Source organism: Capra hircus, unplaced genomic scaffold, assembly GCF_001704415.2.
Source record: "Capra hircus breed San Clemente unplaced genomic scaffold, ASM170441v1, whole genome shotgun sequence".
NCBI classification, from domain to species: Eukaryota; Metazoa; Chordata; class Mammalia; order Artiodactyla; family Bovidae; genus Capra; species Capra hircus.
This window is the reverse complement of record NW_017189552.1, coordinates 115,166-136,094: the sequence shown is the minus strand read 5'-3', so window position 1 is coordinate 136,094 and position 20,929 is coordinate 115,166. Positions and strand designations below refer to the sequence as shown.

Sequence of the window (20,929 nt, the reverse complement as noted above, 5' to 3'; positions counted from 1 at the left end):
TACCACTGTTCTAATAGGGTCTGTGTCTCCTGAATTAGGACAGTGATACTGTTTATTGCCAAAGGTGATGATTTCACCATAAAACTTCATGAGGCTTTAAGAATCATAATTATATAGGCCCTTATATAATATAAAAGCCAGAATAGACTGCAGAGAGAATCAGACCCCTTCATTTTGTAGTGAGGAGACAGAAGTGATTCACACAAGACACACAGCCAGATAAATGACACTTGATGAAAAATGGCTCCCAACTACCCGAATAAATAGTGAGGGATGGTTCAAATGGCATATTTTGAGGCTCTGAAAAGTTGCCTTGACAAAATAAAGGTTTAACAGCCTAGCCTTTATGGAGTGTTCTGGATGAAAGCATAACATGCCCTCCTAAAAGATATCATTACTTCTAGATTATTATAAAATTACTTACTCACAGTCTTACTGATGATTGGTATCATTAATCTATTTGATCAACAGTCACAATCTTTGTTTGGGAAGCTCTGAAAATTTGGAGATACTCGCTCCTCCAGTCTGTTCATTTCATAGGTGACAAAGCTGAGAGAGATCTAGAGAGAAGACTAGGACCAGGGTCCTCTGATCTCACCTGCAGGATTCTGTTGGCTACCCCTCTCCTCCCATACTAACCCATACAATTAAAAAGTTCCCACTTATGGGTGGAATTAAGCAGGACCATTATAAGATATATTTATTGTCCAACCTAGAGTCCAGAAACAGAGATGGAAATATAAGTCTATTCGTATTTTGAATTGACCAAAGAGTGAAACTGGTTGGCAGAGGTTCAGCCTGGCCATGATCAAGGTCAAAGAAGCATTTCAAAAATGATTGGACTACAAGATCTCTTCACTTTGAAAGCTTTGGGTGATAATAATACTGGAAAGAGTGTATTTTCTCTGATTGGAGTCAAATGGATTAAACAATTAGTAGTGAACCCATTAGCGGAAACGTGTGAGAAAGGCAGCCTTTGAAAAATTAGGCTTTGAAATTCTCTTGAGGGTCCATTTTGCCTTTAAATGATCAATTGTGGACTGATGCATATTTATTCTCGATAATACATTATCACATACATATTTCACACTTGCTGAGACAAACACGAAAGTTTCAAATACAGAAAGCCACAGCAGGTCAATTAAATCTTTTTTAAACTCTCACTCCTGAATTGCTTGTCCTTATTCAGCAGTCTCTACATAATCTTACCTTCTGGTTTGACTTAATTTCTTATATAGAAAGAAAATGGCACCAAATTCTCTCCTGGCCACTTTAATCAGTTTCTTTTTGAGGTCTTACGAAATAGCTCATTGAGCTACACATTGTACTTTATATAAATTAAATTAAGGTGGTTTTATTGGCCATAGTAGTTGTGAAAGCAAATAAATAACCATATTATCTTGTTTATCCTACAGAGCCATGTATATATAACCTTAGGCTCATCAGAACAATGGAAAAATTGGGTTCATTGAACTCCAACTTGTATTTCATATTCACTACATTATGTTATATTGGCACAACAAAATAATTTTGCAGAGGGAAAATAGCAGAACTCATATTTTTTAATAGGGGGTACTATATCCCCTACTTTTTGATAATATAATTGGGAATCAATCCTCTTATAACATAAGAACACAGGTTTGAAGTCATAGAGACACGGTTTTCTAACTTGACTTTATCACATCTGAACTGTGTGACCCTTGGCAAATTATTTATCCTCTCTGAACCTCACTTTCATCATTTATAAAATAAGGATAATGATTCCTACATCATATTATTGTCATGGAGATTAAGTGGACCAGACAGGTCTGATTCATTTTTAAGCACTCAACAATAGCCATTTATATGATCATTTTAACAGTAAAACTATAACAACCAAAGGTTTTATTGACACATAATTTGCATTTTTGCACCTTACCTCAAACTCAGTGTAGTAAGCATTGTGAAAATGATTATGTAAAATGTCAGTGCTCAGGTGATCTGCAGGTAGTATTCAGTGTGCCCTGGGGGCAGCTGCCACCAAGTGTTCATTCTAGAGTCTGGATGGACTAAGCCTGGAGGTTGCTATTAGGCCAGGGTTTGGATGATGGCATATGCCCGATGTGTAACTAGGGAGCTCCATTGAAACTGATCATTTCCCCATTGATGTGGCTCTTCCATTTAAGGGCTGGGTGTTAAGACTGCATTAGTGAAATTAGGTAGACAAGGAAAAGAAAGGAAGGAGATTAAACAGTTGCCTAACCTTTCAGAAACACCACTTAATGTACCCAATTTCACTTTTGAAATAAATGCCTCTAGAAAGGAGTCAGGAATGGATCATTTATAGAACTGGGGGCATTTGCTCCAATGAATGTCTCTCTAGAAATGAACAATTACTGTTATTCTCTGCATTTAAGTCATAATTTACCAAACAGGTTTATTCATCTAGCCTTCTCGTCTCAATATTTCCAGTTTGCTTGCTTTGTATTTCCTCATCTCCTTGCTTGAATTGGCTCAGTTGTTTAGACTGAACATGCTGCTATGGACGCCAAGGCAATGACCATGACCCATATGTCCCAGTGAACGTCACTGTGCTCTACAGCCAAAGAATCTAATTAGGAGCTCCACCCAGCCTATTGTATAACATACCTGGCTCAAGGCAAAGCTGGATTCTGACTTCCTGATGATGAAGCTGTTGGTGGTGATGGCAGGTGGTAGGGGGTGGGGAGGGGATTCTGCACTGCTGGATGCCTGGAGAGCAAACCTATCAAAAAGGTGTCAGACTTTTCCTCCCTCTTCTGCTCTTGCTTGTCCACTGCTTTCTCGGACACCTTTTCATCACAGTCTTAATAATCATCATGTCATCACCCTATTTAAACTTTTTGAAGAGTTGCTCCATTTAGATACCGTTTTCAGAGGTAAGGCACAACTCTCCTGCCCTCACTGCCCAACAGAATACAAAGGGGACTGTGTGGATAGATCTTCCAGTAGAAGCTCAGAGCTTCTTGAGTTGCTTCATTGAATTAAAATAAATTGATTTAAATCAAATAGAATCATGAAATGAGTCCCCTGTCTTGGGAACTATGTCAGCAGTGGTTGTGTAATATGACAACAAAACCTTGACCTTTCAGCCCAATAGACCAGAGGCAGTCTCAAGCCTTCCATTTGCATGGCTGTGTGATCTTGGGCATGGCCTTTCACTTCTCTGTACTTCATTTGTCCCCATCCTTTAAAATGGGCTGCATATTAGAGCTTGGAGTGTATAACCTCCAGGGCCCTTTCTCTGTTAAGAGTCTATTGGGAAATGAATGTATCCATTATTGGACAAGCAACTGGAAAGTGTTCCTTTGAAAAGGAACCAGTAGCTTTGCATGGGACAGATGGCACATTTATCATAGTTATTTCCTTTCTTACCTGGTCCCTCTCCTCTCTGCCCTCCAGCAAATTTAATAGATCATGGTCAGAGCTTTAATGCTTTGGACCAAAGGCCTCTGTCTACCTGTAATGGCTATCAGGAGCAGGCTTTTTTCAATGTGTCCATCTTACTGTAAGTAACCAAATTTCTCAGGATGGAAGCATTGCCCTTGCCAGCTCTATTTGGCTATGTCTCCATTCCTTGAGTAGAATGATAAAAGGGAAAGGGTATGTTGTATTGAATGAGCAAGTGTCTTTCTTCATTCCAGCCTTGGCATGGAGCCAATAAGCTCATTTCCCCACCGATCCATGACTCAAATCAACACTGATTCAGGTGTGTGTGGAAGGCCAGTTTTCACAGCATATCTGGACAGCCAGTGAACCTGTAGGAACTTCCTTCAATTGGATGTAAAATGGCCAAGAAGCAGAAGCTAAAGGAGGAAACAATTACCAGAGGAGTGAGGTGTTGACTTACCCTTGAACCTGAGACCTGAGTGCTTAGTGAGGGTGGAGGCCTGGCTAGAGGAAGGAGCTGGCCTACTAGTGACGTTGTTGTTGTTCGGTGGCCAAGCCGTGTCCGACCATGTGACCCCATGGACTGCAGCACTCCAGGCTTCCCTGCCCTTCACCTTCTCCTGGAGATTGCTCAAACTCAAGTCCATTGAGTCAGTGATGCCATCCAACCATCTCATCCTCTGTTGTAGCAGGTGCTCTTCAAAGCCCAGACTCTGAGTCATGATGGAACAGATTATGTTCCTTCAAGATGCTCTCCCTCCTCCCTTAACTTTTCAACGTGCCATTTTGGACATCTCATTTTAGACCCCTAGGGGTTTTTTGCCTTGTAGGTTGGTAGTCAGTTTGGAATTGGTGATGACATTATTTGCCCTGTAACAGAGATGAGTATCATCTCATCTTAGAAGGGAACCTTCACTGTGGTTCACGTACTTGGCTTCTGAATTCCTCAGGCTCTAGTGGGCACTCTGTGAGTAAGTCTGTGTTTACAGACTAAGAACATGAAATAGTGAAAGACACACTGGACTGGGAAGCTGAAAATCCAGGGGCTAGCCTTCACTGCTAAGTGGTCATAAAACCTCAGACAAGTCATGTAACCTTTTGAAGTCAAGGATGTTTTTTCATCTTTGAAATGAAATTCATTGTATCTTCTTTTTTTTTTTTTAATTATCTACTTATTTGCTTATTTGGCTGCACCAGTCTCAGTTGTGGCACATGGGATCTTTACTTCTGGCATACAGGATCTTTAGTTGCTCCATGTGGGATATAGTTCCCTGACCAGGGATGGAACCCAGGCCTCCTGCATTGGGAACTTGGAGTCTTAGCCACTGGACCACCAAGGAAGACCCCCTCATTGTATCATCTTTGCCTACTTTCATAGGATTGTCATGAGGAACAAATGATACAGGGCAGAGATGGGCAGCAGAGATGATGTGAAAGGACTTTGTAATCCAGCAAGGATCAAAATTTCCGAGAAATTATGTGTATGAGCCTTGGTCTTAGTAGCAATAAGAGTAAAACATATTCTTAATATCACAATCATATAAATGGCCTCATCCCTTTTGTTTTCATATGCCACAAGTGTGCTGTTCTTAGAGTTTTGAATTAACGGGTTAATATACTCACATTAAGGATTTAGAAGATCTCACTTGGGGTTAGATTATCATTTAGAGAGAAGAGAAACTGAGAATATTGAAAATGCTAATTGTGAAGCTTATCTTGACAAAATAGATGTTAGATGCTGCCTAAAAGCCTTGTAGCATCCTGATAAGGTGTCATGCTTTCCTTTTGAGCACAGATTGTAAAACAAAGACAAAACATTTAGAAATTAATGAAATGCATTTTAGAAGTATACCTAAGTGCTCAGCTAGATAATTTCAAGATTAGTGTGATCATAATCCATTTTTATTTACAGCCAGCCCTCAACCCAGAGCCCTTCAGGTACCCAACTAAATACACATGAAGTATTCATAATTGTATCATTTAAATTGGTGTATCATTTTAAATTTTAAAAGTCCCTCTTTTTATGATAATTCATTTGAATGAAGAAAGACCTTCAAAGTGATTCTAAAGATCTTCAAATAACACTTTATAGTGTAATATATATCAGTGGATTTATTTGTGTTGGGAGCTTTTATAGATTCCAGCTATATGTCTTTGCCACAAATCTTGTTTTTTGTGCTCATGGCCTCCGTGAGAATAAATGGAAGTTGAGGAGTCCACAAAGGCCACTGGAGGGAATTTCTCAATCTCCTAATATATCAGTGTCTCTTCGTGTCTGTTTATGATGGGGTCCAACAGCAGGTCAACATCCTTAGGTAAAGAAAGGCTTCCTGAGAGTTAGCTGCAGTCATTGAAAGTAAATTAATGAAAGCCAGTGACTGCTGATCTATTTGACAAAAAGGAATTCTTGCTGCCAACATTTAGAAACCACTGGAAGTGGTCTCCATTGGAAACCAGGTTTCGACTTTCTGCCTTGGGCTGCCAAAAGTATTGTGGTAGAAAATGCGAAAGTAAGTTGAACTTTGAATTATAATTTCAACGACTGTCTAGTGAAATGGATTCACGCTCTGGCACTGCCCCTTTGAGGCTTTGGGTTGATTCGCAGAAGATAAAAATCTGTCTGGTCTGACAGTTGAAAAGGTTGCAAGCACACTTGATGTCTGGTGGTCCCAGTACATTTCCAAATCTTGATTAAAAATGGAAGATGTAGGAACTATTATGGGACTTTTCAAAAGCTTTTCAACCAGAGCCATTACTACATGCTTTGGCTTCAAGTATATGAACTTAGCCAAGTATAGATTATCTTTTCACTACCATTCAGCAAGAACTTCTAACTCAACAAGAAGCCATCATATAATTGAGGCACTCTGTCTTTGGGGCCAACGTGTTATTTTTGAAAATGACATCTAATTGTCATTGCAGTCTCCCTGATATGAAAAATGGTACTGTCCACATTTTAATGTTTCCACTGAAGTCGTAAAGTGTGTTATCTGCTTCCATGTTGAAAATATTTGCCAGGATGACTTGACATTTGTACTTCTGTAGATCATGGCACAGGCTCTGTACCTGTAAAATTTATAGCTTTTGATTGGAGATTTCTTTTAACTAGAGATCAACTGGCGAACATAAGTAGAAGTTTTAAAATTAATTTGCTTTGGACCACAGACTGAAACTCATTTTAATGGATTGGAGTTGCTTTAGAGCCTAGATTCTAGGCTAACCCTTTGATTTTATAGCTAGAGAAGCTGTGGCTAGCCCAAAGTTATACAGTGCCCTATTCACTATATACATCTCCTCTCTTACTCAAAGTTAAGGTCAGGTCCCACTTCCTTGCCTGACTACCCCAGAGCCATGGGCAGTTTCTTCTCCTGCAACTTCCTGTTACAGTTATTGTCAAAACCATTCATCTGTCTTTTAAAAGTAGTATCACTGCTTTGTCTGGGATTTCTAGGAGAGTCCTGATTTGATATAATCATTTTCATCCTCCTCTTATTAGATAGTCTGGACTTTCCCATATTTGGCCATCTAAGTCATGTCATCCCCAAATTAAAATTCCCCTTCTGTGCATGTGCCTGATTTAGGGATCAGAAAATATGTGCTAACTTATACTATCATTTCTCACTTTTGGTATGTATGTCCTGTCTACTTGTGAGTAGATGTTCCCTGTGGGACGTTTATTCTTTATCATCTACCGAATTTCCCATAACACTTAGTGCATTGTACTGTGCATAGTGTGGACGTGATGAATAGTTTTCATTTAGGACAATTTTCTTAATGTGAACAGATTTTCCAAGCACTGCATTTGGACATACCTCAACACATTGATCCTGGTCAGGAGTGAGTGTGGTTATTTCACTGGATGTATTTTATTTGTATCAGTAAAGTGTTTTCATTGTACCTGGAATCATAAACACCTGCCAGATGTCTGTTTATCCTGCCTACTTTCACAGCTAAGAAATCATCAGTCCCTGGTTTTCATGTGGCAGCGAGACTAGCTAGGATCGTGGGGGCCCTGCATATGCTTCTCATGTTAATTAGTGTAAACTGTTCAGCTCCATAAAACTCGGGACACCATGTATCATTCCATCTCTGATCTTCAGTGGACAGTGACATGGCATCAAGGGTTTGTGTTTACAGAGTGATCTTCTGGAAAAGTGCCGTGCCTTTCCATGAGCCAAGAGTTTCAGAGAGTCCCATAAATGCTGGGCAGATGGGACCCTGGGGATACTAGCTAAGGAGATACTATAGCTAACTGGAGATACTAAGTAAGGCCCAGGGGAAGTTTAAGAAATGGAAACTTCTTGTATTTGCTCAATTGTTTTTTCTGCCAACAAAGAAGTGTAACAAATCATGGTATTTTCAAATAAAAGCATCAGGAATAAACTCCAATTTTAGAGAGCTATTTCCTGGACACACATGCAGGTGTATTTGAGGGAAGGCTGGATAAAGCCGGAGACAGGTAACCATGCCAGGTTGGTAAGGGCCAGGGTCGTGAATCATTATTTATTATTGAACAAAGTAGTGATTTTGCCAACTGTCCATTCTCAAATATGACACCCTCTTCGTGGGAATGAGAATATTACTCTGACAAGGTTTCCTTGTCAGGAGACCAATCTGGGATTGTGACCTGAAAATGGAGGTTGTCTTTTCACTCATTTGAATCGCAAACTGGTGAAACAACCTATATCTACGGTGGCATATTTTTTTTAAAGCAAAATCAGGCACCTACATTGACCTCCTATTTACATTTCTTTGAGAAGAAAAAAAATCACATAAAAGCTATCAAGAAACACATTTCACAGCAGGCAAATTAATTGGTTTTACAGTATTTGAATGGAGGGTTTGTCAAATAAAACATGCCGTGACAGTTAATAGTGTCATTTAGAGCCAGAAAATTATTGGCTTATTTGTTATTGGATAAAAGGAAGGCAAACATTTTGTATTAGGAAGTTTTAATGTGTTTAAAATCCTCATTAGGGATTAATGGACATGCTTGCTTAGCATAGCGCCTCATTAATTTGAGGCTAAACAGTTACTTCTGTGTTTCAATCTCAGTGTTGTTTCTTAACATTTTTTTTTACTTCTCTTTAATTAGATCTTGCAGTTGAGTTTGGTCTCTACACCATTGGAGATGTAGAATTAATTAATGAGATTTATAAATCTAATGGAAGGGAGTTATTCTTAGCTATCGTTTCATTTTAGTGAGCAGTTAAACCACAGATCTGAGAGATTTCAGAAGTCTAGAAAAAATGTGAACTTCCCTGAATATATTTAGTAGTTTCACTTGGCATTAATAGATAAAAGTGTTTTAATTAGAGTTATAAATAATAGGGGAGCTGGCGAGGATTCACTTCGTGTGCACAGGGCTTGTTCTCTCAGATCATCACTGTCAGAGAAGAGCAATTGTAGGTCTGTTTCTGTGGCATCATGGTGTCATCCACTGGCAATTAAGACAATCCTAAGTGCAGGATTTAGAGAGTCAAGAAGGCGCCAAGTTCCTTAGAGATTTGTCTGAAAGTGGAGCCACTTTCTATCAAGTGTATTCTGTTGTCACCTTTTTATTGAGGACATGTGTGGGTACAATTTATAAAGTCTATTCCACTGATTTTGCTTTAAGGAAAATGTAGCTAGAGCAAAATCAAACTGAAATCTGGGTTTCTTGTTTTAAAGGAGACATTTAAGTCATTAGCCGTGTATTTAGAAGACAGAGGCGTTCGTTTCTTTAAGGTGAGGGATTGTGAATGTCAAGGGAAGACCTTTCATTTCTGAAAGATTCTCAGAAAATAAGAGCCAAAGATACATATTTAAAAGGTTCTTTTCTAAATGGAGTTATAGCACGTAATTTAAGACCCCATCATATGCCTGCGGCAATGTCTTCAGAAGCTACCAGAAAAACCTGAGCTCCCATTTCCTTCCCCCAACCCCCCTCCGGTGAGGAAGTCTTGTATCTTTTAGAAACCATAAATCCTTAGAAGAACTTGTCAATCCAAGATGTATTAGAGAAGATAATCGTATTTTAAAATGTTTCATGCTAACATAGTAAATGGGTAAAACATTTGCTTAAAGACAAAATACGTGAGTACTTAAAAAACAGCTCTTTAAACAATTTGGAAACTCCTTCCTATGTTATCTGAGAATGATCTCTGTCAGGAGGATACAGTTTAATCAAAATCTCTACTTCCTGCCAGACAGTTGAATTCATCTAATCCCTAGAGAGGCATTCCTCAGGCCGGGGGCCATCTTTGGCCCAGGGCTTCCCTTCATCCAGGCTTCTGGGTAATGTGAGGAAATTCACCACTGTGGGATCCCAGAAAATCATTACTCCTGCTCCTGGGTGCTCTGCTTGTTCCATTCAGAATGAAGCCCTTATAGATGAGAGCAGTTGGAGGATTGTGAACTGTGGTTAATTAGCTAATCAGTGTTGCAAAGTGCAGTGGCTAATGCTGGGGGAGCAGAGTGTCACCTCCTTCTAAATCTCCAGGGGCTACTTGGCCTCCAATTCTCCCCTTTCCCCCACTTTCTCCTTCCTTTATCGCCAAACTGAGGGCATACAGCATCCCCTTCAGTGTTTCACTGATAGCTCGCTCTCTCTTGCCCTAAACATTGCCAGAGAGTTATATTATACTTTCCCAGCATACCCCATTCCTATTTTCCAACAGAACTATTTTCTACCTTACCTTTCTCCTCATGTTTCCAATAACCACCCCGTTCTCCACTGATGACCTTGCCACCTACTTCATGGAGCAAAATAGATACAATCAGACAAGTACCCCCTCATCTTCTCATCTTTAATTTCTCCAAGCCAACTGCTTCTGTACCTAAGGCATTCTGCCTTCCCTCCTGTTACAATGGAAGAAGTGTCCAGGCTCTTCTTTCAGGCCAGCCTCTCCAGTTGTGTCCTAGTCTGCTGGCTCCTGCTCAAGGACTTGCTTTGACAATCATGAATTTTTTTCTTTTGCGATACTTTTTGCCTCTCCACTGAGTTATACCCATTGGTATATAAATAGGCCTTAATATCATCCCTCTTACAAAACAAAGAAGAACCTTGATACTGCATCGCCACATCCTATCACCCCATCTCTCTGCTCCCTGTCACAGCAGGAATTGTTTCTCCGCTCTCTGCATCCACCCCTCCCACTCCCTTCTTAGCACGCTCCAGTCAGCTTCACGTCTGCAGCGTGCGACTGAAACAGCTCTGCCCAGTGTGGCCAATGGTCTAGATCACACCAAACCCAACGGTCCATTCTGCATCGTTATCTCACTGAATGGTTTATTTTCCTTTGAAGCACTTTCTTCTCCAGGTTCCTGGGACACCACACTTGCCTGCTTGGCTTGCTTCCTCCCTGGCTGCTCCTAAGAATTCATGGGTGCTTTGAAATGCATCACGCAAGATGGATCAGATGCTGTGCCATGTGAAATGTGGACTCCTCACACAAGGGACAGTAAATGGTCTTCTGGTTCAGTTTCATCTTAGGATGACTGGGGTGTGAAACGAGTTTCACAGATGAGCCCTAGGGCACAGGTATGCTGCCTGTCGTGTTACATAAGACTTGCCTGCTTTCTCATGTTTGTATTAGTTAGTATAAAAATTAGTTTGCATTCTCCATGAATTTGAAAACTGTCAGCGAGAGGAGAGGAAGTGCACCCAGGTTTTGACAATTAGCTTCAGTGAGAAAATCACTGGAGTTGGGAAGTAGATACTACATAGAGTAAAATACATGTAATAGAACAGGACAAAATAGAAGGTGAATAAAATCATAGAACCCAAAATATACCTGAGAGGATCATCTTACTTGGCAACTGAAAGTTCCAAGGTGAAAGTGCTGTTATTCTGTGGCAAAATAGGAAATGTAAGACCAATGGTATGTGTGAGTTTGCTTGATGGTGGGATAAGTTTGCTGTCATATCGTGTATGACAGATATGTAACTTTTGGAACTTATGTCCTTCCTACCTTTTGGCTGTTGCTTCTGTAATGTCCTTTCAGAACAAGAAGGAGTAATCATATGTAGACCTCCTATTAGTTTTGTGAAGTACAAGGCACTGACCCTTGTAACAGATCCCATGCCATGGTTGTGTCACCTGGAGAGTGAGGCAATGAACTGTCCCAAATAAAACATCTAAGTAGTTGTAAAACTTGGACAGGGAAGTATTTCCTGACTATCGGGATGTTTTCCTTTTCATGACTTTTAAGGTTATATTTATCAGCAATTGCTACGAAGTATGAGAGCTTACCTTGTTCCTGGAACTGTTGGGAGCATAAAAAAACTCTGAAAACCCCAACATTCACTCTTCAGTTGACAAAATTCAAACGTAAATTTGCTTCCTGATGCATCTTTTTTATATATTTAGATCATGTGTGTTAACTTTGTTTACAATGACCAAGGATAGGGGTTCAGAAATTGTCTTACATGACTCCACTCTGCATATCTGTATTTTTACAGTATCTTCTTTTAGTAGAAGAGATCATGGACCTGCACACAAGATAGCCAGTAATGTTAATAGGAGGGCCCTAAGTAGGGATTTTATGGAATCAAGACTTTGATCTTAAACAGTCCTTGGTTTCAGCGCTAGGACCTGGACTGGCCAGAAGTGGGCATCTTGTGAGCCCTGAGGAGTCCTGGGCATGCCTAGGAATTTCAAAAGGCAGGGACCATGGCTGGAAGGTCTCTGGGTTGTAGGGCAGACACAGAGAGCAAACAGAAGGCTGAGAAGAGCACAGGCAAGAAGGGGCAAGCAAATTGGGTCAGAGTGTTGGAAGCCAGCAATGAGAGGAGCAGGAGGGTGCAGCTTGAGTGAGAGCAGTGAGATTAACGCACCTAGATGAGGCCTGGAGAATGGAGGAGGAGGGGCTCTGTCCCTGGGGAGCCCACCCGGCACAGCCCAGGCATGTGTCTAGGAGCAGTGACAGCCAACAGAGCGACCTCCCTGCCCAGCTCAGGTGACTAGAGGCAGGGCGTCCTGGGGGAACTGGGGCTCAGGCAGCCAGCATCTTCCAGACGGGCTCTTGGTTTCCTAGTGTAATCTTTCTAGACGTGTACCTTATTTTTCTTTAAGACTGTCACCCCACTCCCCGTTTCTACCTCATTCTTCTATAGAAACTAGTTATTAGACCAAATAAATGAACAGTGAGCTAATGGCTATTCAGAGCCCACTGAATTAAGCACTGTTCACTTTAAATTGCATCTGCCCTTAGGTCCTCCTCGGGCTGATGATGGGCCTTTCTGCATATGCATTCTGCTGTTGCCCATACCTAATGAAGCCCACCCTTCCCCTCCCCCACCCCGCCCCCACTCCCCCTTGGCTTTCTGTTGTCTTACCCCCTCAAGTCCCATCTCCAGCCTCCTTTGTCACCTTCAGTAAGAGCCACCAGATGGAGCAGCAGCCTGAGGCTCGTTATACACTGGGCCCCCAAGTAGGATTTCACAATTAGTGGCATTCACAAGATGTCATGAGGGCCAGTTTACAAGGGGACTAAACTAGGTACTCAGTGGTCCCAAGGCTCAGGGTGCTGGCTTTCCAAGAGCCTTAGAGGGAACTTAGAATAAAATGTGCTGATGGAGGCTTCAGATGCACCCACTGCCAGGCTGAGGTACTTTTATATGCCTCACTTTATTTCAACCTCATACAGTCCTTGAAGTGGAATTTTATTCCCCTTATATAGACAGAGAAACAGAGGCTCAAAGAAGTTCAAGTGTCTTGCCCAAGTTCACAGAGCAAGTATCAGAGGTGGGATTAAAATTCAAGTCTGTCCAGCTTCAAAGCCCATGCTCTTTACACCCCCAGAAAATATGGTAAATGATCCTATTGATTTGCTCAAATAAATAAAATGGGATCGCTGAGTCCTCCTTTTCAGTTTTAGTTCCATGTAAGGTTCTAGACACAGGGTCACTTCCTGTACTTGGCTTAAAATGTTAAGTCATAAATTCCTTTAATCTTCATGCTCTACTTTTTCTTGCTTCTCTTCTTAGAGGGAATAGTGAATATTAGCTGGCTTTACATGGGGTGTTTTGACCATGGGATGCCCTTTAAAATTAGCTGGAAGCAGTATTTTAAACACCAAGCCCTTGGATACCCAGGACTTTTGCTATATTAAAATGAAATGGTCCAGCTGGTTGGCTGGACCAAGTCACTGTTGTGAAATCTTTTTTGTCTTGATTAAAGTTCTATCACTTGAGGATTTCTGTCTGCAGTTTATGTAATATTAACTGTTCCCGTTTAACCAGAGACTTATGCATACAAACTAGAACAGGGCCTGGTTAAGATGTGACAGGAAACCAGGGACAGAAAGGTCTTAACCTGAACTTATCAGGGACTCGCTGGATGGGGAAGAGAGATAAGGAAATCTCAAATCGTGTGCAAATAGGAACTTCAGAGGCTGCTGCTCCTTGTTTGCACAAATGACTGATCAGGAGGGTTAAACATTTAAAAAAGATGGAAAACTCATTTCTTAGTAGAATATCATAACCTGTTTGCATTTTGTTAGTAATGCCGTGTCAGGGAATGTCTGTCAATCACGGGGATGAATGTGCCAATTTGTTATTGAAAATACAAATGGAATTAGTTTGGAAGCTGCCAGCAGTGTCAGTCATGGATATTGTTTAACTGGGCCAGTAGCATGGATTTTGGTGTTAGTGATGTGTCACTCAGTGTCACTTGCGCTTGTTGGAAGAATCCAGGCATTCACTGGCAATTAAACGTGAGATTTGTGACTTTCACTGGGCGAAGTCTTTGTCAAGGTGAAATGCGGGTAGAATAGGGCACTTTGATGGCAAAAGGATGATTTTAGAAAAACTGACCTCTCTTCCCTCGCAATCCCTTAATAATAACGTGCTCAGAGACATGCATCACACTCCCCCCAGTTAACTATGTGATGATCATGACTCTTTTAATGTTTCACATGAATCTTCATGTTTTCTATTAGTGTCTCTCAATGCCACAATCAGGGTATTTTTGATATCTTGTATTACCCTAATCTCCAAGAAGTATGCTCCAAACTGATTAATTCCAGAATGATTAAAATATCCTATGCAATTCATTTATTGTTGCTTCAATTAATTGAATATTTGATGATTTAAAGGTACCTTGATTATTTCCTAGGATATGTCTTGATCACCAGGCAGATGATCTGAGCGTGGTCTGCCTGTGGCTACATGCGGTGGCCGCCTGCACTGTCACACGCAGAGAGGGTAGGCACTTGGGAGGGCTCTCGGTCAACTCACACCTGCCTGACGCGGACGCCCGCCCCTCCTGGCCCTCAGAGGACCACATCTGTGCCCAGCCTGAGAGAGAGGGTCGTCTGGGGCCAGGAGTGAGAGCACAGCCTCCCGGGCGGCATGCCGCTTGCTGTCTGCTCCTGGAGGAGGGGGCGGAGAGGGGGATGCACAGGGACGCAGGCTCTGAGTGGCTAACTTGCGCTTTGTGGACTATCTGAATACTCAAGAGTGCATTGAAAGGGAGGGAAGGTGGCTCTGGAATTAAGCGGCTGCTTGGCAACTCATCGGGCGGCAGTTCTAATCCCAGTGTCCCCACTAGTTCTCCTCCTGCCTCCTGTCACACCTGTCCGAGTGACTCCTCCACAGTTCCTGCGAGAGGAGGAGGGCTGTGAGAGACAGACAGACAGACGGAGAGAGCAACGGGCAGCGGGGGCCGAGCCCTCAGCCTGAGCTCAGCTTCTGTCCAGAGCGCAGAGTGGCCCGGCATTGCTCGGCCATGTCAGATCCTTGGCCTCTCACCCCCTTGTGGGGCGAGGACTACGGCGGGGACCTCGGCGGCTGGGAGCTCCTGTCGGACGTGGCTCTGTCCGTGAACCCGGTAGGTACTCTCTCCCTGACACCCAAGGCAGACCTCCTGTTCCGTATTGTCTGTTTCTTCCGTAACTGTTTGTCTCCCCCAAGTTACATGGAGCCGCAAAGGAAGAAATTACGTTGCCTTTGGTGTCTTTAAATCCTCCCCTGGAACCATCCTGAGCACAGTGTGAGCTCAATCAGGATTTGTTGTCTAAAGAAATAAATGGGAGAACTGATGAATAGGCGGACGGGCGAATGAATGTGATCCTATTACCCTTGTCACCACCACCTTACAATGTACATCCCAGTGGGTCTCGAATTGTTTGTTTTCCTGTCCCATCTAGACGTTTACCTCTGAGAGAAAGTAGCCAAGTCTGATAGTTCTTTGTGTCGCTGACCCCCCTCGCCCAGCACTCTTCTAGGCACAGAGGAAATGCTCACTGGTTAATTCAAAAGCATTTGCAGGGGAGGGGGGAAATACAGCTCAAATGAGTGGTCTTGGCGGTGAAAACATCCGCAGGGCAGGGCTAGATGAGTTTGTGGGACTGGTGACTCCATGTCAATGCTGGATTCCAGTATTTTCTGAAAAAGAAAAAAAAAATCTAAACACTCGGTATGGATGCATATTTCTTTGCCTGCCTGTGTCTGCAGAGTTCTTCCCCAGAGTCCACAACTCTTTGTATTTTGACAGCATTTCTCCATAAGGAAATGGATATTTATAATACCAGGTGTAGAGATGATATTTGCAGTTGGCAAGAGTGAGTCAGATCTTACCTTGAGCAGACAAGAAGACTGGGCTTCGGAAGATGCAGTTAGGAGACCAGCAGGGCAGGGGCTCATAACCTGATGCACTGCATGGGTCTTTTCCAGTTACAAAGCAGGTTTGCATACCTTTTATTTCATTTGCTGCTCACAGAAACCCTGTGAGATTTTAAAACAGCTGGTATTATTATTATCATTCTTTTATTGTACTTAATTTTATTTTTATAGTTGGGCAAACTGGAATTCAGAGGGTTAGGTGATAAAGTCCTGTTCTTAAGGGATAGGGCCAGGCCTCCCACCCAACTCTTTAGACACATAGGCAAATGTTCTTGCTGTGTCTGCATGTTCCTGACATTTTTTCCTATTTTTATTCCAAAGTTAACATTTGTGTGTTTGCATAGAAAAAGAAAAAACTAAGACTTTTTTGTGAGATTGAGTCATATATGTTTAGCTTGGGCAGCTCAGCTGATTCAGTGCAACAACTATACTGAAAATTTAAGTCTTGGCTATAATCATTTTGACCTTTGTGTTTCAGGAAGATATACATTAATTCAACAACTGTCTTAGAAAATACAGTTGCTGGATCCTTGAGTGATGAAATGAGAGTTTATTTGCTGTTATGAATCATCAGTTGAGTTCTATAATCCTGTAATATGTTAGACCAGTCTCTTCTAGCTTATATTCTGCAAACACCCATTCTATGGAACAGTGATCATTGTTAATTGAAAAAAAAAAAAAAAGAGAGAGAGAGAGAGAACTAAAACCCCAACAATTCAATGTCAAGAAAGTTGGGAATATGCTGCTTTAAACTGATTTGATAGATATCTCAGAGCCTTTAATCTGCATCATGGATTGCCAAGAGGGAAGTTGGTCTACACTTATTTGGACACAGAACATTTCATTTTGCGGGACTGGTTATAATGGTCTATTAACTGTGATTCTTCACACCTCCCTTCCTCCTGAGTCTGCAAACTCCACGAGGGGAGAAACTGTGTCTCCTTTTGCTTCTTCCCATTGCATCTTCGTCGAACACGAGCCTGGTGGCTCAGCGCCTGACCCTTAAAAAAAGATTTGTTGAATGAATGAATGAATCAACTCTGCTAGATCAAACCACCTGTGGTTGCTTATCAAAAACCTGTATTTAAAGTTCTTTACAATGTCTGCCTGGCCAGTTTGTCAGCCTTTACTTCTACTGTTCTTTCCACTCAGTACTCAAGTATTTGTGTTCTTGGAAGGATGACTATATAATTTATCATCCAAATCAGGACATTTTTGAGGATGAAATGGGACACCAGGATAACACATGTACACTGGAACCATACCAGTTGACTCAGGCTAGATGGCCCCGTCATTGCTGGTGACTCTCTAATCCCCACTAGGGATTTTCTGGTGCTTAGAGCAGCAACTTTTGTATGGAGAAGAAGAAAAAAAGAAGAAGAATGCACACTGGTTGAAATGAATATATCAGCATGTACAGGAGTGATTGTTATGCTTATTTAATACTACTGATAATTGTATTTTTTTAAGATTGAGGGCAACTGATGCCATATTCTCTCCCCCATTTCCCCAAATATAGTTGTATTTAGACCTGAATGTATCAGAGTAACTAGAGGATTGGGACTTAATTGTCCTTGTGAGAGACCTGGAACCTATAGCCCCTGTGGCAGTGCTCTCTTTACAGGACTGGCCTTTCACCTCCCAAGGCAATGAATGAAAGAGACCAAATGTTCTCCCTACTGGAACTGGAGGGAATTGGAGGTGATCAAATTGCCAACCTGGAGGGGGTAATGGTGTGAAGGAGAGAGTTCGGAAGGTTTGGGGGAATGCCTTTACCTGCACAGGTGACAGCATGCCCCATAGGCCTTCCTCTAGGTAGTGGTCCCCCTCCCAGGTCCCTCATCATGCCCAGCTAATTGATTTGATGTCACTCTTTGGCATTTGACTTCTTGCTTTCACCGACTATGGAGCTCCTGGAGGAAAATGCATGTGCCAGACGCGGAGTAAGTCAGTACAGTTCTGTTAGTTGGTTGAATTTTGATTGATTAGAAAGGTATAAGTCACACTGAGAAAAAAAAAAAAGCCCATGGCATTCAGTGTGGATATTTGTGAGATTCTGCGTGCCAGGGCAAGCATGCAATTTACACAAAAGTTTGGCCTTAGTGTTTTGGACAAGAATTGTAGGCATCTGATTGGACTCCTGAATTAAAAGGGGACTTAATTTAGTCACAAAACTGTTTCATATAGGTGTCCTCTTTTACAAATCTGTGGTTATGAATAATATGGTGAACTACTATGTCAGAGAGTAGAAGAGGCCTCAAGGACCAGGAAGGTGAGCTCTTTCTTTGGAAGGATGAACAAAAAGAAGCCCAGGTGATGGGGGAGGATGGCTCCACATCTCAGAGCAAATTGGTGACAGAACAAGACTGTCTCCTCATCTTGCACTGTGGTCTTACTGCTTCATTAAAGGAAAACAAAATTGGCCATTTGCTGATATTTACTGCATTGTATTTACTAGGGAGGAAAATCCACATCTACTGCTATATTTACTTTCTTTACAATTTTTCCCACAGGGTAAAATATTATACTATCTGCTTTGCTGAGAATAACTAGATTATGCTTCATTTTCTTTTCTTTGTTTGCTTATTTTGTTTTAGGTAAGCCTTCCCAGTGACCCAAGCTGTGTTGAAGAAATCTTGCGGGTGAGTTTAAACCTCTATTTCTCTGCCTTTGAATAATGAAGTAATATATCTGCTTAAGCTGCTTAAAGTAATTCCTCTTCTGTTTCCAGGAGTGTCATGATGGGGAAATCCTTGCATTCCACTTCAAGACTCTTCTGTTTACATCTCCTGTCTCATTTCTCACCTCTTCTCCCTCTCTAGTCAAGCTAGTCTCCTGATCTGCTCCCTTCTTGCATCATTCTGGCTCTTTCTTTTGAGGTCTTGAACAGAGACTTCCCACCTCCTTTGGGAAGTGTTCCTTATTCAAGCATCCTACCCGCAACCTTTGCCTTTTTGTTCTCTGGGATCTCAGGTCAGCCTTATTGCTGCCCCATGTTACATCGTTGATGGGACCGGGTCATGGAGATCATGGCCTGCAATGAATGGATGAGACGTGGCGGGGTGGAGGGAGGGGAGGAGATGAGGAGAGAGTTGAGAATGATGGCGAGTTGTGGGAAATGTTCCTCATGGGAGTGACTTGGTTCATGAGAATGGCATGGAGGCAGCACAGAGCTGTGAAAGACCTCTCCCAAAATACGTAATTAAACCAAAAGGAAAAACCAAAGCCAAGGCAGAAGTATGTATTTCCCTCCCATCTCTGGCTGCTGGCATCTTAAGGTGATGAAGAATCGGAGTTGGAGTGAGTTCTGTCTCCAGAAGTTGTCACTTCTGTGATTTGGACAGATAACTTCATCTTTTTGAATCTCCCTTCCTTGTCTGTAAAAGAGGACAATAATGCCTGTCCTAATTCCCTTATAAGCTGTCTAGCTGTATATAAATCCTCCTTATTATGAGAAATGGTCAGTGTGGCCCAGAGAAAACTGTGCCAGCTTTCCATTGAGGAAAGAAAACAACCTCTGTGCCAGTGAAAATGCTGCATCCCCTTTAGTCACTTACCCAAGTCCCCTCTGCTCCCCCGACACACCCCCTGCTAAGTGCCTTAGTGCTGGAAGCAAACCCTGTGGAAATACACCCAAAGGAATAAAAAGAGCAGAAACCTGTTTGTCATCTAGCTGACTGGCCATCTGATTTCCCCTACTGTGAATATTCGTGCGCCTTTTTTCAGCCCAAGATTGATCGTTGTTGTTGACTGTTAAAGAGAAGAGTCTGATGGCATTTGTCCCTAGGATCTGGGTCGGGGGGCAGGGAACGTGGACAGCTGCTGTGAAATCCACAGTGTGATGCACCCTGGGAACCCAGCCACTTGCTCCCTGCCTCAGGTGTAGATGTCTCTGATGTACCCAATACACCAGACTGTGAGGGTCCTGGCCACCTGCCTTTTTAAAAAAAAGGTGATGCTGAAATAAACCTCTCCCTTTAGTTCCTACAAGAGTCTTGCTTTTCCAAATTAAGGCCATGGTCTTTTCTGAACTTCCCAAAGAATGTCAGACCCATTTCACAATCACCACTTCATTTGTGACAGTTGAAATTCTCCACTTCAGAGCAGCCCAGCTCTGGTGCCTAGGTGGCCCATACAGTGACTGAGCTAGGAAAGACATCTGGACACCTGGCGGAGCCTGGCAACTCCAGTCTGCTGGAAGAGCCACTTAGAGAAACAACAGAATGTCACTTAAACACTGAAAGAAAAGTAGTTGCCTTAATAAGCTCATAAAAGATAGCACCCTTTAAGAAAGTAACAAAAGACTTTCTGTTGTTCTTGAAAGAGAATCTAGAGAAATGGCTTTTTTTTTTTTTTTTTTTGAAGGGCTATAGATTGTATAGAATTCTGGGGGGCTTTTTTGTTTTGTTTTGTTTTATTGACAATACCATTAATGAGTAGGCTTTCCTTTATTGAAGAATGACATATTTCAATCCCCATGCTTGGAATGAAAATCAGCTTTCTGAAGTTTATATCTCAGATTTTATGGCTTATTCTTAAATTTTTATAAACCACATTACATGGCACACAGAGTGCTTACTGAACCTTTTTTGTTCTGGTAAGTTCACATGCCTGTTTGCAGGCCTTGGAGCCCTGTGGACAATTCCACACTAAGTCTGGTGGTCACCTTGTTCCCCATCTGCCTCCTTCTAGCGAGGGTGGGGAGGTAACTGTTCTCTGTCTCTCCTCTTCTCTCTGACCCCCTCAATGCTTTTCCACTTAAGCAGAGTCCAGAGTGAGGTCACGCTCTCTCTTTCTCAGTGAAGGGGGGCTCTGTGGAGGAAGGCATACTAGCTCCAGGTAAGATCTTGCCTCCACTTGCTCCTGACATGATATCACTTCCAAACTGTAGGGCTTTTCACTTTCCTCGTTTGGG

At 42.0% G+C, this 20,929-nt stretch overlaps 1 protein-coding gene across 1 annotated transcript in view; it reads left to right on the top strand.

The window, feature by feature from the left end:
• The window catches only part of LOC108634524 (AF4/FMR2 family member 2-like), a 424,707-nt gene that overhangs the window by 316,876 nt on the left and 86,902 nt on the right, over positions 1-20,929 (top strand). The window contains exon 4 of the mRNA XM_018044451.1: positions 18,612-18,656. Within this exon, the coding sequence (XP_017899940.1) occupies positions 18,612-18,656 (45 nt within the window). The remainder of the gene's footprint in view (positions 1-18,611; positions 18,657-20,929) is intronic.